The sequence below is a fragment of the Tigriopus californicus genome, chromosome 5 (assembly GCF_007210705.1).
Source record: "Tigriopus californicus strain San Diego chromosome 5, Tcal_SD_v2.1, whole genome shotgun sequence".
Taxonomy (NCBI): Eukaryota; Metazoa; Arthropoda; class Copepoda; order Harpacticoida; family Harpacticidae; genus Tigriopus; species Tigriopus californicus.
In genome coordinates this window covers 3,033,459-3,049,151 of record NC_081444.1, presented here as the reverse complement: position 1 = coordinate 3,049,151, position 15,693 = coordinate 3,033,459, and the positions used below count along the sequence as shown (strand labels likewise).

The 15,693-nt window shown below is 41.3% G+C and overlaps 3 protein-coding genes across 4 annotated transcripts in view; 2 read left to right on the top strand and 1 right to left on the bottom strand.

Moving 5' to 3' along the window:
• The window catches only part of LOC131880337 (uncharacterized), a gene marked incomplete in the record, with an annotated part of 13,576 nt that extends 11,415 nt beyond the window's left edge, over window positions 1-2,161 (top strand). The window contains 1 exon segment of the mRNA XM_059226939.1: window positions 1,854-2,161. Within this exon segment, the coding sequence (XP_059082922.1) occupies window positions 1,854-2,138 (285 nt within the window).
• A 147-nt stretch (window positions 2,162-2,308) lies between these two features.
• LOC131880339 (proton-transporting V-type ATPase complex assembly regulator TMEM9-like) lies at window positions 2,309-3,329 on the bottom strand. 2 transcript variants are annotated; one of them, XM_059226942.1, is made up of 2 exons: window positions 2,681-3,329; window positions 2,309-2,606 (listed from the first exon to the last, which is right to left on the bottom strand). In XM_059226942.1, the coding sequence occupies exons 1-2, from the start codon at window positions 3,176-3,178 to the stop codon at window positions 2,385-2,387; spliced, it is 720 nt and encodes a 239-aa protein (XP_059082925.1). In that variant the 5' UTR covers window positions 3,179-3,329; the 3' UTR covers window positions 2,309-2,384. The 2 variants fall into 2 exon arrangements, with proteins under 2 accessions (XP_059082925.1, XP_059082926.1); XM_059226943.1 differs by having other exon boundaries at window positions 2,309-2,579.
• A 1,441-nt stretch (window positions 3,330-4,770) lies between these two features.
• LOC131880338 (amiloride-sensitive sodium channel subunit beta-like) lies at window positions 4,771-14,371 on the top strand. The gene is made up of 3 exons (XM_059226941.1): window positions 4,771-5,078; window positions 7,166-10,748; window positions 14,221-14,371. The coding sequence occupies exon 2, from the start codon at window positions 9,368-9,370 to the stop codon at window positions 10,598-10,600; it is 1,233 nt and encodes a 410-aa protein (XP_059082924.1). The 5' UTR covers window positions 4,771-5,078; window positions 7,166-9,367; the 3' UTR covers window positions 10,601-10,748; window positions 14,221-14,371.
• The last annotated feature ends 1,322 nt before the right edge of the window (window positions 14,372-15,693 follow it).

The following is a 15,693-nucleotide window of genomic DNA, read 5'->3' as shown; positions in this document are numbered from 1 at the left end:
ATAAATATGACCTATTTTTAATTGAAGAGATCTAGGTTTCTTATTTTGTCGCTTTAATTCGAAAAGTGGCTCAGAGTTGCTATGACCAAGAGCCTGCTGCTTTGGCGGGAGGCTCGTTCGCAGTCCATATTTCTCGAAGTCCGTGGTTCAACCCTCTCGAATTTCTGCTCGAAATACGAGCAAGATGTTAGGTAGGAGTCTTCTAAAATTACCTGGGCTCCCCTCTTTTGGCAAAGGGAACTATGGGCAATATTTGAACTGGCACAGAAATGATAAAGTTTGAAGATAGTGGGTTTAACTAGTAGCAGCAAACATTTTATATAATCTGTGAAATCTCATGATTAGGAAATACAGTTGGTTGCATTGTTGAGTACAAAGTCTGGTCCTGAGGATACGGCCAATGCTTTGCAAATGTGCTTCAAACGATTGAATATCGAAATAGAGTGCAATCAGGTGATTGATTGATGTTAATTTTGGGGAAGCTTTTTCTATTTGCAAAACACAAGTGCAAAACACTCACACATCATATTTGTCAACATCACTAATTCGTATTTGCAGACGAGGCATTTAAAAATAGTCCTTGGCATTTACATTAGCTAATTGCTTTTAATGAATTTTTCTACCGTCGGCTGGAATCTTCAGTTTCTTTTACAAAACATTAAACATAAACGCATAAATGACCCTTACTGAATTGCAAGCTCGGCTCATTGATATTTTCAATTTTCCACTTTGCCAAAAAATAAAAATAAAAAAAGAATTTCCTTTCCCAAGCCAAAAAGGAAAATGCATTTTTTCCATTATATTGCGATGGAGTATATTTCGCTTTGAAAAATATAGCTAAACGTTTTCTGTTATTTTGGTCCCTGAAGATATTTGGACCGACCAAGCCAAAAAGTTAAAGGTCCAATCTCATTGGGAAAATGTCATGATGAGTCATTATTAATGCAAAGAAATAGCATGACATAATCTCAAATGAATATTTTCCGTGAATCTGAGTTCTACTTTGTTTTTCTTTGTTTCATCGAAGTAGCGAATGTCGGGTTTGTTCTTTTTCTGCAAACTATTCGGTCTCGACGATTATCAACACCATATGAAACAATGATCCGAGATGGACATCACATTAGAAAGTATGGCCATTTTAGCTTGCCATATCCACTAATAAATTCAGCTGTGTGATGCATTATATTGAACTTGCTTCCAAGGCCCCCAAGGTCCTCTTCCAACAAAAGAAAGGTAGCTAGCAAGGCCAAGGACGACTTGCACACACGAGAGGCGTCATACTTCATAGAAATGTTGGCCTTGTTAGATTTTACTTTTGTCATGATGAAGCCGGTATGAAATGAACAAGAATTCCTCCGGTCGCGTGCAGTTCCTTCAATTTTCTGACATATACCCCACTATCTGGCATCAGCTTAATATCGATGATATAATGTTATATTGGTTTTTGGAAAGCCAGTCATAGAGGAAGAGAAACACGAAAATGAATGTAAATACCTTCCTTCACTGAGTTGACTTGCTCTTTTTTTATGTGAACATTGGTTGACTTAAAATAACTGATTTGGTCTGGCTTTGGTCCATTCAAGCTTAATGATCCTAGGCAACGGTTTTGTACTGTATTTCAACTAATCAACAGTTCTGCCGATCTTGGCATTGGACTTTCTCAAGGCATGAATATTTTATATTGACTGTACATCAAGCTGGAAAGTTCTAGCTTTTCAGCTCGTCTCCAGAGCCATTCTTAAAATAAGGTTGCTATTGATTCGGCCCAGTCAAGAAATTGGTGAAGCCTCAAAAGAAAAGAATGTTATGATCTGGTATCCTGAGAAATGTTCATATTTATTTCCGATTTTCAGGAACATTTATCCGTTGTCCACGGGAGCTTGGAGCGAGCTCAAACCGATATGAAGATCATCGAGGAACATTTGGAGGCCATCCGCCAATACGCTCACCGTCTCCGGGATTTCATGAGCGAAGTCATCAAATACGGCCTTCAAGACCAGTATGAACCCATTTGCGAGAACATCGGATTGATCTGCTTCCTTATTCAAAACGACCCATCCATGAACCATCTCGGTTGTCCGCGTCCTCCTGTGATGGGACCACGGATCCATCCATTCTCTTATCACCATTTGTCATAGCCAATAAGTTCCCCTATATTTTGCACTACAAGTCATTCCGATCCATTCAATCTTCAATGTGACCATGTAACCGTGGGTCTTGGAATTTGCACCTCTCGACAACTACGACAACCTGCTTCCTCCCGACTTAGTTCATGTAACGAAATCGAAGACTATGTCAATTGCCTAAACCATTGGAAATACATGTGTATTTAATGAATCACCGATCATAAAACGTGTGTGAATCTTCTTTGTAAGAATGAGCATTTAGTTCAGAATGGCTCGACGATCGTAAATGTTGCGCCGTTGTTCTTGAACCGTTCTTTGCCATTTCGATTGCTGATGTCCAACTCGGTGGAGGACAGATCCCGGATTGGATCGTACAGCCAACATGACTTGTTCTTGTCCAGGTCCCCTTGGTCTGGTGGAAGTATCATCGGAATCCCTTCGGCGACTTGGACCCTGCAAATGGAAGCTATCGAGATTGATCTGCAAGGAAGCGGGTGCAAAAGAAAAACAATAACTCATAATGCACAGTACAAAAGCGGATTTGACTAGCTCACCTCCTCGTTGGTTTGCATGTGATAAAGCTGCTTGTTCCGTTTCATCCACGGATCCAAGCAGAACAAAAAGCCCATATAAAGAGATAGGACTCCTATGACAAAACTTATGAAAATCACCACGATCTTGATGACGGTGGTGTTGCGTGTCTCTGATTTACAGACGCATCTGGGACAGAACTTTTCGTTGATTTGATGGAGCTTCACGTGGGATGCTATCATGGGATCCTCCAGCACTTTGGGGGACACCACCTGGTCACATCTACATTCTGAAGGCACCACACCACTCTGGACATAAATCTGACGTTGAGGGAGCACCACCTTTTGGGTGATATTGACAAGTAATACCGACAAATTCGGGCAAACGCAACGACATCTTGTGTCCTCGTGAGCTTGAGGAGTTGGTAAATCTGGCGGGGAAAGGTCGCCACCCTCTGAAGGCTCTTGAGCAATAGATAGATGTGCCAGAACGAAAACACCGAAGGGAATCGGAAGCAACATTGGGAAAGAAGTGTTTCACTATTGAACAATCAGGTGCAGTATTGTTGCCGCTGACGAGATCGATCTGTTCTGTCCTTCCTATGTCAGTCAGGCTTTCTTTTTGATAACCTTCCAAGTGGTTCAGCGACTCTTTTCGTTGCCAGATGTCATGGCAAAATAAGGTCCAGACTAAAGCGCCCTCTAAGAGATACAATAGAAACATATTTATTCCAAAGACACACACTCACTAAATTACAAAATGGTTCAGTCTATGTCATGATGAGCAAAGGAAATGGCTTTTGACAAACATATAAATACAGTCTAAGAAAAGAAATACTTATTGTTACTATAATTAGCACATGTTATGGGCAGTCAATGACACTGGTATGGATCAACGGTAGAATTTGACGAGAATGATATTTATAATATTTACACATAGTAGCAAATGAACTTCATATACCAAACATTTAGCCTCTTTGATCTTCCAAAGGAAGAGGAGGCTCGTTTTCAATCCCAATTTTGGGAATTGTAATACGTAGAAATCCCACGGAAAATTCCTTCTCCATTTTTTCTATTATACAATTTCGGGGAATCGTGAATTTTCGGTGGATTTGTCTGGACATGATGGAATCTTTGCTCTGCATGGTGATGGCTCCACTGACCAAAAGATGGCCCTCAGGATCGAATGCCACCTTTAAATCATCGGCTGAAAATCCATTGGTGTTAATCTTGATCTCAAACGAGTCGTCACCGTCATGAACTTCCTCGCAAGAAGGCGAGGATGGGAACATGTTCTCATGAAGAATGTTCGTATCGTCCCGTCTGATGATTTGTGGATGTTTATTGGAAATGCTGAGCATTCCAGTTTCCGGGGAATATCTCGAAGACAAGTCTTCGAACTTGCAACCCTTAGGCAGATCGTAGCTTTTTACAATCTGTTTGGTGGTCACCATTCCCTCTTTGGAGATGTGATCATGTTGAGCCTTTACCATCAGTCGGCCTTGATCCTCATTCACTTCAATGTTGATTTCCTCAGGCTTGAATCCGTCCGTATGGATTGAGATATCAAAATCTTTCCTCGGCTTGAATTCGGCCATCAAATTCTGAAGATAGGGCGAGAGCGCGGCCCCTGGAGGACACCTCGATCCCGCCAAGGATTGTTGGGACATGGTTAGGTTTCTTTGGTTCATTTCGGGAACGTCAGGATAGCTATACGGACAAAAGAGCGTCGTATTGTCCATCATGGTACCGTTCGAGGAAAAAAAAAGAATTGATTGAATAAGACGGAAGGGGTTCACTTCAAAACTTGGTTGTTTCACTATAGTGGTATGTTCCGCTTTTGAATAGGTCAATAACTTGTCACTAGATAGAGCTTTCAGTTGTTTGATGTTTGAATGTTCTTTCTGTACTGCTTGAACTCAGCAAGTGCATTTCCTTTTATAAAGTATTGCAGAAACGTTCCGATGCATTGCTGGAAACGTTTCTCATCTACGCCTGATGTTCCACAACCCTCACCTAGATTTGTCCCCCCCTATATTGACGCAAGCGGCGTTCTGTCATTGATAATAGTGACCCAGCTACGCAACATCCAGCTACCTTGCTTCGATCAATCTTCATGAGAAAGCAAGATATTTGGCGTTTTATTTCAAAGGAATTTGGTCACGATGTGCGCTCAATGGTGTTTACTGTCTAATTTCGGAACGATTGAGGTCGGGAAAAATTGGACCTGGAAAGTGAATGGAACGTTGGTGTATAAGGTGTTGTTCATTGTCGTACCAGAAACGTATCATGGCGCAATGAACTCCAACAACGAGACGTAAATCTAACCTCAGTAACGATCCATGTTTATTTGAGGGATAAATAATGATTCAGTTTGAGAACAAGAAGCCTGGAGTGAAGGACTCATACAAGTGGACGCTAGGTATTTAACTATTGCCGTGATTTGAAACGTTTGGTAGGTGGAGAAGCATTAGCGGCATTGTCAGAATCTCCAGATAATTCTTTACGGGAATGTTAGCCCGTAGAACGTTTAGCGTATGTATGTACCAAAAGTTACTTGGAAAAGTCGAAATCCTTCACTACATTAACACCAAAAGGCAAATATTTGTAAGTGAAACATAGACATACCTCAGGAAAAAAAACTTTTACTATTTCTTGCGGCTTGTAAACCAATGCTTTTGTTCCTTACTCAATTGTATAATAAAATAGTATGGCTCGTAGAGTGGCAATTCTGTTACAATAAAACCTAAACCAATAAATAGAGAAACGAAGAAAAGTATTCGCGATTTCAACGTTACGGAAGACGTCGAATTAAAATTTGAAGTGGAAATTCATATATATGCGATTCCGCAGTTTAGAAAATAGTACCAAGATCGCAAATCCTCTCTGGATTACTGACTCTTGCACCGATAACGGCTTACGTTAGTGCTAGAATTTCAGTAAACTTATCAACGACGAGGTCCTGTCTTGGCAGAGGCCTTACTCTTGATAGGGTGCGTATTTTAAGTGCAATGGTGTGGTTTTGCGGAGATCAATTTCCTCAGCATCTGTGCCGTGTCATCACTAAAACCAGTGGCCATTGTGAAAATCTATTTCAAACCAAACTGAATGAAGTATGTCTCACCATTCGTTGTTCAAAATTCCATGTGTTGCGTATTGTTGTAATCATAAGTATTGTTCTCTCTTCCCATGTTTCCGGCTAATAATGTTTTGATATTAAAAAAATATTGTCATTTTGTAGAATTGAAACAAAAAATCGGTCTGCATTATTATCGAAATCAAAATAGGAAACCAATGTGTGAGGCTGTGTGAGATACAACGTCAAGAAACCAACGAAATTTTTCCCCGGTGACTGAAAAATTCTTTTTCCGCCTCCTAAATTTGCTTTTTATTGCATAAGTAATCTCCCAGTATTTGTCACCGAGTCCGAAAAGTTGATTGTAACGTAATATTTAAAGCCTTTTCGATTATGGGGACGGAAGTGAAGATGAATAAGTCGCGCAACCTCAAAGAAATATTTTTTTCTGTACCGCACCCTAAACAATCGCATGCCACAAAGAATTTGATACCCGGTACCAAATTTTATCATTATTCTAGGTGCCATAGGCGCAGGGATGAATCTCGCCTGGCCAGCAAAGCTAGCCATCGCATCATACGTGGAACGTTTCGATAGGCAATGTCGTCCGTATCAGATTTGTTATCCGTCTGACGGTGTATTTAGCGTCTAAAAGTTACCTTTGAGAAAGGTCAGGGAGGAGAAGCGAACAGGGGACCTCTCATGATAGGAAACTGCGCTAACCATACCACCACGTCTCATTCTTGAACTGAGAGATGAAAATTCCTCTTATTGTTGCTTATTAAGATTTAAACGCTATTAATGGAATTGCGTGGGCTGTTTGGGCTTCACTTTCAAAGTAGGATTGATCTGGAATTTTGGTCAAAAGTTTGTCCAAGTCTAATTTAAAATATGTTGATGGATCAACACCCAAATAATCCCTAAAAATAGTTGAGGGGAGCAAATTAAACCATGAAGGAGACCGAGAAAGAAGAGAGTTCATTGTTCGAACTAGCCTGGATTCTAGAGGGTTTGAAGGTGCTCTCAAAACGCACATTAAGCCTCTACGGTCACTAGAATTGACCCTAAATCCTGGGTTGGGACAAAGCTCATGGATGCTTTTGAAGACGCACAGTTCAAAATACCTTTTGTACCTTCTCTGAATACTGTACAGTCCCAACTTGTTTAATCTCTCACAATACGAGAGCTCTGTCATTCCACCAATGTTCCGAGTGAAACACCTTGGACCTGCCCGACCCTTTGCAAACCTAAGAGCTCATAGGAGCCCAAATGGGTGAGGCATACTCGAGATGTGGCTGATCAATCGACTTCTACACATTTAGCATCGTGATACTATCTCTGGACTTAAACGTGCCATATATCCAAACACATGTTTGAAAAGCTTTGCCCATGTTCTACTGGATATGCTCATCGAACTCTCCATTGTTTTGCAGGACTATCCCTAATCTTTTCATGGACGAGACGTGCTCAACATCATGACCTCCATTATTTGCGAGTGGTTCTTCAACGGCGTTGACCCAAAAGGTCATTGAGCGGAATTTCATTCCGTTCAGGGCCATATTACTTTCAGTTACCCAAGAATAGATTATTTCTAGGTCCTTTGCAAGGCTAGTGCAATCTTGGTCATTCACACTAGAAACTAACTTTGTATCGTCGGCATAGGAAGAGAGACTGGCCGTAATATTATGCTTTTGAACCGGGGCAGTGAACATTATAAAAAGGAGGGCCCGAGGATGGAGCCCTGGGGAACACCTGACTTGACATCATGTCTGTCACTAAGAGATCCCTCGACCTTAACAATTTGCTTCCTATCATAAATGAAATTTCTTATCCAATTGAGAACCTTGTCTTGGATCCCAATGTCATGAAGTCTATTCAATAAAAGGCCATCATCTATTTTATCAAAGGCCTTGGCAAAGTCAAGATAGACAACATCAACTGACTCGTGTCTTTCCAGTCGCTCAATGACCTGCTCTAAATGTTCAATCAGTTGGGTAACCGTGCTAAAATGTGCTCGGAGCCCGTGCTGGCTAGGACTTCATGGACTGCAACAAATTCCACAAGTCTCAAACACCTCCCCAATATTTGAAGTGGTTCATGTGATGTGTCCATTTGCCATTGCGAGAACCCATTATGCGATTGGGGTCACCTCCTTTTCATTGTTGAAAGTAAAGAAGTCTAAAAGTCGACAGACATCAAACGATAACACCAAACCAAGGGAAATGGAGATGAGTCAAATTACAATTTAAACTGAAATCAATGCAAAACTAGTGAAAAAATGTAAAGCAACGTTGAAGCAACAGCATATTATCCAGGTTCCGAACAAAGTACGCAAATCCTTCCTGTTGACTGATATCAGAGAGTAAATTGACACCTTCGTTGAACATCAACGGCAATACGACACAGGTTTGATTCTTAACCTACCTTGACTGCTTCATTTATCAAAACTAAGCAATCACGTACAATCAAGTATTTTACTTTCAAATGTCCTCACCTATCTACGTTATGTTGGCAAACTGATAAGTGATAATGCTTGACTACTTCCTCGAACACCCTCATTTTTCGGAATCTGGGTATTGGGTTACTTACCCCTGAAAAACTGCCACGTGGACAGTTAGAAATCGGTCGAATTTGATATTCTATTGTAAAAAAATGAAAGATGTTTCAGTATTCGAAGATTGCCAGCCAGCGTGTTTATACTTCACTTTCGAGTACTGGGCAAAATAAGAAATTATAAACATTCGTTTTGAAATATTGGCGGCAACAGATATGTCGACTTTTTCAAGGGCTGTCCAATTCCGACGCAATATTTCACTTGCGTTTGAACTCCATTTTAGCATCACTCACGATGAGAAGTAAATGAAGATAAGTGACGACAGATTTGCAAACAATTTTCAGGTCGGTCCATACTGCCCAAAATTCAAATGCTTCGAAGTTGATGTCTCAAGAGTGTTCTTTTGTCTTTCGTCACGTATATTGAACTTTTCACGACCGTTGTGCCCTAATCTCTCACGAAAGGAAGTTAGACGAGCAACCCGATGGAACTCTTAAAGAAAAAAAGAACAGTTTCACCATTAACCAATATCAAGAGAATATCCTGAGTTAAATGGCTCAATAGTTTGTGTTGAGAAAGCATTCCTTCAAGTTTTTTCTAGACAAGCCACTGAAACTACAGGGGTCACCAGGAAAATCGAGATTATGTCCATGTCACGTCTTAATCATACACCAACGTAGTCATCATCGAAGAATGACAGCCATTGTTATTGATTCCTTTTGAAGCTGACGTATTTCCAATGAACATTGCGCACATTACAGAAACTTGAACGTATAAGTTCCAAATGGTTCAAGCTTCATATTGATAAACGTATGATCGCATTTGTGATTAGTCGTGGTAAATTATTTTAGTTGCTCTTTTTGACGAGCTATCGATCATTTGGGTACAGCATAATCAAATAAATGCTTGTCTAATTTCTTTTGGTGTTTTGATATCCACAAGCTCAATAATTAGGGACCATATGTCGAGGGGGCTCGTAAGTGCTACACTATCATTAGACTTACTGGATATCGGTCTTCCATAATAATATAAGAAGAGTAGGTCTTGAAGTCAGTTTGCGAGAGTTCTCTTTGTGCGTAGCATGAGTAAAGACCAGAAAGGGTATCAAGGAGTATTGAAGCTACTCTTGCACCCCTTGCTCAAGGTATCACGATGGATCTTCATCTTGGGTTGCTTTGGATTCGTCATGTCCGGATGGTATCGCTCAGTGACCAAATATATGGACGGGAAGACCTCGGTTAGCATCACTGTTAACGAGTCCGAAAAGTTTAGCCTGCCTTCCATCACTTTTTGTCCCAAGTTCCGACATGAGTCAAATTTGATGATCAAGATCATGGACCACTATTACGCCAAGACCAATGGATCCATTGAGAACGCAACCCTCGAGGATGACGTCTTGAATTCAACCATTGATGCCATAAGTTATCGCAGGCACGAGTTTTTGTCTCTGTTCACTCATCCGGAATACGGGGGTCCTTCAAGAGCTGGAGACCTTGTTCCCCATGACTCATTTTGGGTGGAATCCATTCCTCACCAAGAACTTTCCGGAAAGTGCTACACTTACGATTCTCCTTTCAAGTCATTGCCCGGGAAATGGTACGGATTGCGATTGGGGATCAAATTTCGGGATGAATTCGATTTGGCTGGGAAAAAGAGGCGCTTGGCGGATTTGAGCATTATTTTGCATGATCGGAACCAGTTCCACTTCTTCAATCAGGACAATATGCCAAGTTCCAATATCATTGATAACTCCTTGCTCCGTTACAAGAATGAGAACTCAATCAGGATCAAATATAGTCGATCGACACATATGAGTTCGAAGAACAGACAATGCACCTCAGACCCACAATACTCTTTCATGAAATGTGTTGAGGAGTTCCATGTCAAAAAGAGAGGTTGCCAAGCGCCGTGGCTGTTCTTTCCGGAGTTCGAATATCCAATGTGTCGAAAGATAATTGAGATGCCTGGGAAGTTCTATAGAACAAGTGATGAGCAGGATTGGAGCCGACCGTATTGGTCCAAAATTGAGAAGGTTATGAAGACTGGATGCCCACAGCCTTGTACCGTGTCAAATTATGATTTCCAATATTCATATGTGGACAAGATAGATCATGGACTTGATGACGACGCAGATTGGGTGATATATTTGTGGTTTCAAAATTTCTTATTCAAATATGAAGAGGAGTACGAAGTCTGTGATGCCACCTGTCTTATTGGTGAACTCGGTGGAAATCTGGGCTTCTTTTTGGGCGGATCATTGCTTAGCTTTTTTGATGTATTTGTTTTTAAGATCCTCTCATTGGATACTTTCTAGACATTCATTCTACAAGGGCGGACGGGACCAGAATTGATTTTTGGAACAAGGATTAAGTGGAACATCTCATCGATATGCGCTAGAAACCTCCTTTCAACAGAGGAAAATAAATGCATACCATTCTTTGTTTTGCTCACTACAGGTGCAGGTACTTATTAAAAACCGTCCATTTAACTCTGGGTGCCATTTTTCACTTAAATATGGGCGTTCTAAAGATCTATCCTACTCGAAAAACAGGCCCATATCAATGCGAGTGACAGTTTTCAATTGAAATCGACGTGCTGACGTTTTCAACACCTTGAAAAAACTAGGCAGATTCAGGTCCAAAATATCAATGAATTATATTATTATTATTTTTACTAAAAAGCAGCCTTTTTTAAACAATTGAAGAAACATTAGTTACGTAGTTTCTAGCCACTTTGTCTCAGAGGGCCGTTTTAAGAATTTATGGTATTCAAAGTACATGTTTTAGTGCAACAAAAGTAACGTTTTGGAAGTGAGTGAACGCATTGCTTTTTTTTAAATGAGAGGGTCTGCACAGGGTCTCAACAATCATGTATGTTTGAATTTTCAACTTGGTCGAACAACAGGATAAAAAGCCTTTTCAAAATTCAAAGTTCCCTTGATCTTGGTGGCCATGAACAAGAGCTGTTTCTTTCCATCTTTGAAAGGTTTCACACCTACCAGGTCGTGAAAAATGATTTCCCGACAGCTTTGTGGCTTAATGTCTCGAGTTCTAGAGTAGATAGAGAGGTTATTTGGGTCTGTACTGAAAGCAGTGACAGTTCTAAGTACGTTCCTTACAACTCATCTTTCACTTAAATGCGTCCCTTTTCCCAACGGAGTCAGGACAAGAAGATCTCTTCGTTGTCCTTGACGCACACCAAGGAAATCACAAAGCATCTCAAGTGCCACCCCAACGACGTCAAAGATCTCAGGGAGATCGGTCAGGACCTTACGAATCAAAATAGAAGCTTTCTCTCATCAGGCCTCTCAACTCTCCTAAGGGATTTACCACTTAGTTGTTTGATTAGGAGGGTCACTATCGACCTTGTCAACCCTAGGCTCTCTCCAATTGACCTGATTGTGGAATGTGAATTGGCATATCAGTTCCTTCCTTCTGGTACCTCGCCACCTCCACTTTTCTTTTCTGCCATTTTCATTGTGATGCTTATGGTCCTATCCGACCTGCTTGCGCTTTTTGAAGTTGTACACGTAGACGGTCTTGGGGTCGAACTTGAGGTGCTCTGTGATCTCTTTGGTGCGCGTCACAGACAACAGAGAGCTCTTCTTGTCTTGACTCCCTTGTGAAAACGGACGCATTTAGGGGAAAGATGAATAGTAAAGAGCGTTCTTCGAACTGTCACTGCTTTCATTCGAGACCCAAAGGACCTTTTTATCTACTCTAAAACTTGAGGTATTAAGCCTTAAAGCTTGATTTCAAAAAGAAATCTTAATCCACGACCAGGTAGGTCCTTCCTGATAATTCTTCTGACCGTCTCCTCTGAGGAGGTATACTCTTGGGCCCATTTGTCAATGGAGCAGGCCAGATTTCTTTGGATCTTCTCTTTATCAGCCCTGGTCAGTTGGGAGTTCAGTTGGCTCTTTCTTCCCCGTCCTGGGCTTCCAGAGGTCTTCACCTCTCCTAAGGCCTTGACAAAGGCCTTATTGGAGTGCTTTGCCTTAAAGTCCACATTTTTTACTTGGTTGATTTAATTGAGCGGAAAGTTTTTAGCTGCAAAATACCATACAAAAACAGTTTTTAGAACAAAACTTACCTAAATCCTACAAAAGGAGCAATTTAATGTCAGGGCATACTTTACTAACTCAAGGGGGCCCTGTACACAAAATGAATGAACTAGCCCTCTGCTGCCAATCAATATCTTTGAGAAGGCATAGCTTTTGTTTGACTCATTTGATTGAACTGAATTCAAAACACATAGTTGTAACGACTTAGGGTTCGTTTTATTTGATCAAGTACATGTTTCGGTCACTTAAGTCCCGAAATGTCAATTCATGCCCTCTTGTTCATTTTCTAAAGGTTCACATTTCTACATAACAACCACCGCTTTGACACTTGACAAACTTCTACTATTCTGGTCTTTGCACAGTTTCCACTCATTAAATGACAAGTATTTTGACCGGGGTCAGTAAGATTCTAAATTTGTAATGTCATGGATTCGACAATTGTTGTTTTGATTTCATTTTTAATGAGAAAATTACAAGTTTTTGCTCGGACCATATGTTTCCTAATTTTATTAGCTAATACATGACGATAAGCACAACATTAGGTGAAAAGGAAGGGGGAAGTTATTGGACCAACTTTTTAAACAAAGCACTTGTTTTACTCATAAATTTCCATCTGTTTCTACACAAAAGATCTCAAAACTACAAATGGAGGCAAGGTCTCAAAGCTACTTCCACCTTTACCCAACAATCTGTTGAAAGTTATCAAATCGCAGCATGCGGGGTGTTACCATCTGCTGGAACTGTATTGGGTTTTGCGATCTGGACGCGCCGGAATAGTAGACCATTGAGCCACAGTCCACATTTCTCCTTTTGATGGCCCCAGCTTTCCGAATAGCGGGGCCGAGTGAGCAATACAGATATCAAAGTCATTATGTGTTATGTCATTACTCTTGCTCTCTCTTAACCACCAATTACACTCGCAATAATTCATTCACAAGGAAGTCATTTGAAGGGGTGGCAAAAGGCCACGGACAAAGGGATGGGGAAAGGCCACGGACCAAGGGGTCGCGAAAGGCCATGGACGAAGGAGCGAACTGAAGGGCTGCAGGAGCAAACTGAAGGGCTGCGGGAGCAAGCTGAAGTGTTGCAGGATCAAGCAGAAAAGCATGCTGGAGCAAACTGAAGGGCTGCAGGAGGGTGCTGAAGGGCTGCAGGAGCAAGCTGAAGGGCTGCTGGAGGAAGCTGAAGGGCTGCAAGAAGTGAGTAGCTGCGGCAGAAGCAAGCAGCAGGTTGCCGACTTGTTGTCTTCAGGATGGGTCCACACTTGAAGGGTCTTGGATAGACGTGAACAGAGGGCAGAAGCCGCACGAACCAATTGCGCCATGTCCATTCGTCCGTGGCTTTTCGTCACCCCTTTGTCCGTGGCGTTTCGTCACCCCTTCATTCGTGGCCTTTCGCCACCCATTCATTCGTGTTCTTTCGCCCATTGCCTTTCGCCACCCTATCTTCCGTGGCCTTTTGCCACCCCATTGTCCGTGGCATTTCGCCACCCCTTCGTCTGTGGCCTTCGTCACCCCTTCATTCTTGGCCATTCATTGTGCCTTTAATCACCCAACCCCATCCCCAGAAGGGAGATGTTGGACATTTTTGTGTGGAGGATTTTTGTAATTGAGAATTCTACCATTATATCTTTCATAAACTTGTCTCTTTATTGATCCGGTTTTCTCCCCATGACTCAAACAATGTTGTCCCGTTATCGTCAACACTTTCTCAGGAACTAATGCTGAATGCATTTGTTCCCACTTGCATTTATTTGCACGAGTTTCTAAATTAATAAAAGGTACATTTAGACAGGTCATAGACTTAATGGATTTTGCTGTATCATATTGACTACTTCATTAGTTTCAAACCAGCGATTCACCTCATTCTAGAATTCGCCTGTACGTGGTCGTTGTTTACAAGTTCGAGAGATGAACCCGGAGACTGCGTTCTAGGGGGGCCATAACATCCAGACCCCCATATTCGGACAGGATCCAGAACTTCAACCAGATTTGATGCCACCTTACGTTACGAACCTGTCGAAACAGTGCTGAAATACATCCAAGTCTTAATATCTCTCAGTTGACATCATTCGTGTGTGGCCCTTCATTGTGCCCTTAGTCTTCCAACCCAGCCCCCAGAAGGGAGATGTTATGTCATTACTCTTGCTCTCTCTTAACCACCATTCAAACTTGCTATAATTCATCCAGTTCCATATAAACCTCTTCATGACTTGACAGATTCATAATTTGTAATATCATGGATTCGATTCCGTCCACAATTGAGTACATCATCGTAATATGATATGGATAAGTGATGTACAGGATGAATGATTGCTCCCGTCAAAGAACTACATAGCGTTCTCTTTTTGGTGCCGCGACCAGGGAACTTTTAGACTCCCGTGAATAGATTTTGATTAGTGACCAGGGCTTATTTTGAGTTGTATTATTTCCCAGTGTTTTGAAAGCTAAAACCGGCTCGCGACAAAGAAACATAGAATTTCTTTTTGTTGCCAAGATTTTTGTCCCCGACTTGCTTGTAGACCCACTGATGAAAAGAGAAAAACTGAATTGAGACAAAGAAGCATTTAGTACTTCTTTTTGATGCTTCGATAATTCAGATAATTCCTGATTTGCGTCGTATTTGTTTGGTTCTGCTTTACCCAATTGATTTTGAAAGCCAATTGACGGCTTGTGCCGAAAATCATAGCAATACTTTTAGTGCCGATATTCTAATCTACGACCACGTCACTTTTTGGGTTTTATGTTCCCAATTCATTTTACAAAGGAAGTAAACGGCTTGTGCCAAAGAAGCACATAGTACTTCTCTTTGGTGCGATTATTTCAGAGTCTCAAAGCTTGAATTTTGTGCCCTGAGTGCACACATACTGTTTGATTCAGACTCCCCAAGAGTTGATTTTGTGCCTTGAGTTGCACATTTTATGAAAGCCAATGGAAGGCTTGCGACATAGACTTACGTAGTTCTTCGTGCTGGTGCTATTTCTTGTGTTGAGGCTGATTGCTGAAAATTTCGCCCAGATTCAACACGTTTTTCTTTTGCCAGAAGCAATTCAAAACTTCCACAAGTCGAAAGAACTGTGCTCAAGATTTCAAATTGACGCACGATTGTAAGTGAGGGATTTCAAAGAAAGAAATATAGACAGTTGGAGAAAACATGCCTGTGTCCAACACCAGAATGACGAAGTCAACGGAAGGTGTTTCACCATCAATTGAGGTCTCGTCAATGAAGACCTCTCTCATGGAGGCCTTGTCTCAATTGTCAAGGGAGGTTGCAGAATTGAGAATGGAAAGAAGAGTTGAACAATCATCCCACAGGACAAGGAGTATAGAAAACATGCAAGACAA

What these genes read in the sequence shown, in the direction of transcription:
- LOC131880339 (XM_059226942.1), bottom strand. Translation starts at nt 3,178, where the DNA reads ATGTTGCTTCCGATTCCCTTCGGTGTTTTCGTTCTGGCACATCTATCT. An exon ending in ACATGCAAACCAACGAGGAG is followed by an intron (nt 2,607 to 2,680) that starts GTGAGCTAGTCA and finishes GCTTCCTTGCAG; the next exon opens with ATCAATCTCGATAGCTTCCA.
- LOC131880338 (XM_059226941.1), top strand. Translation starts at nt 9,368, where the DNA reads ATGAGTAAAGACCAGAAAGGGTATCAAGGAGTATTGAAGCTACTCTTG.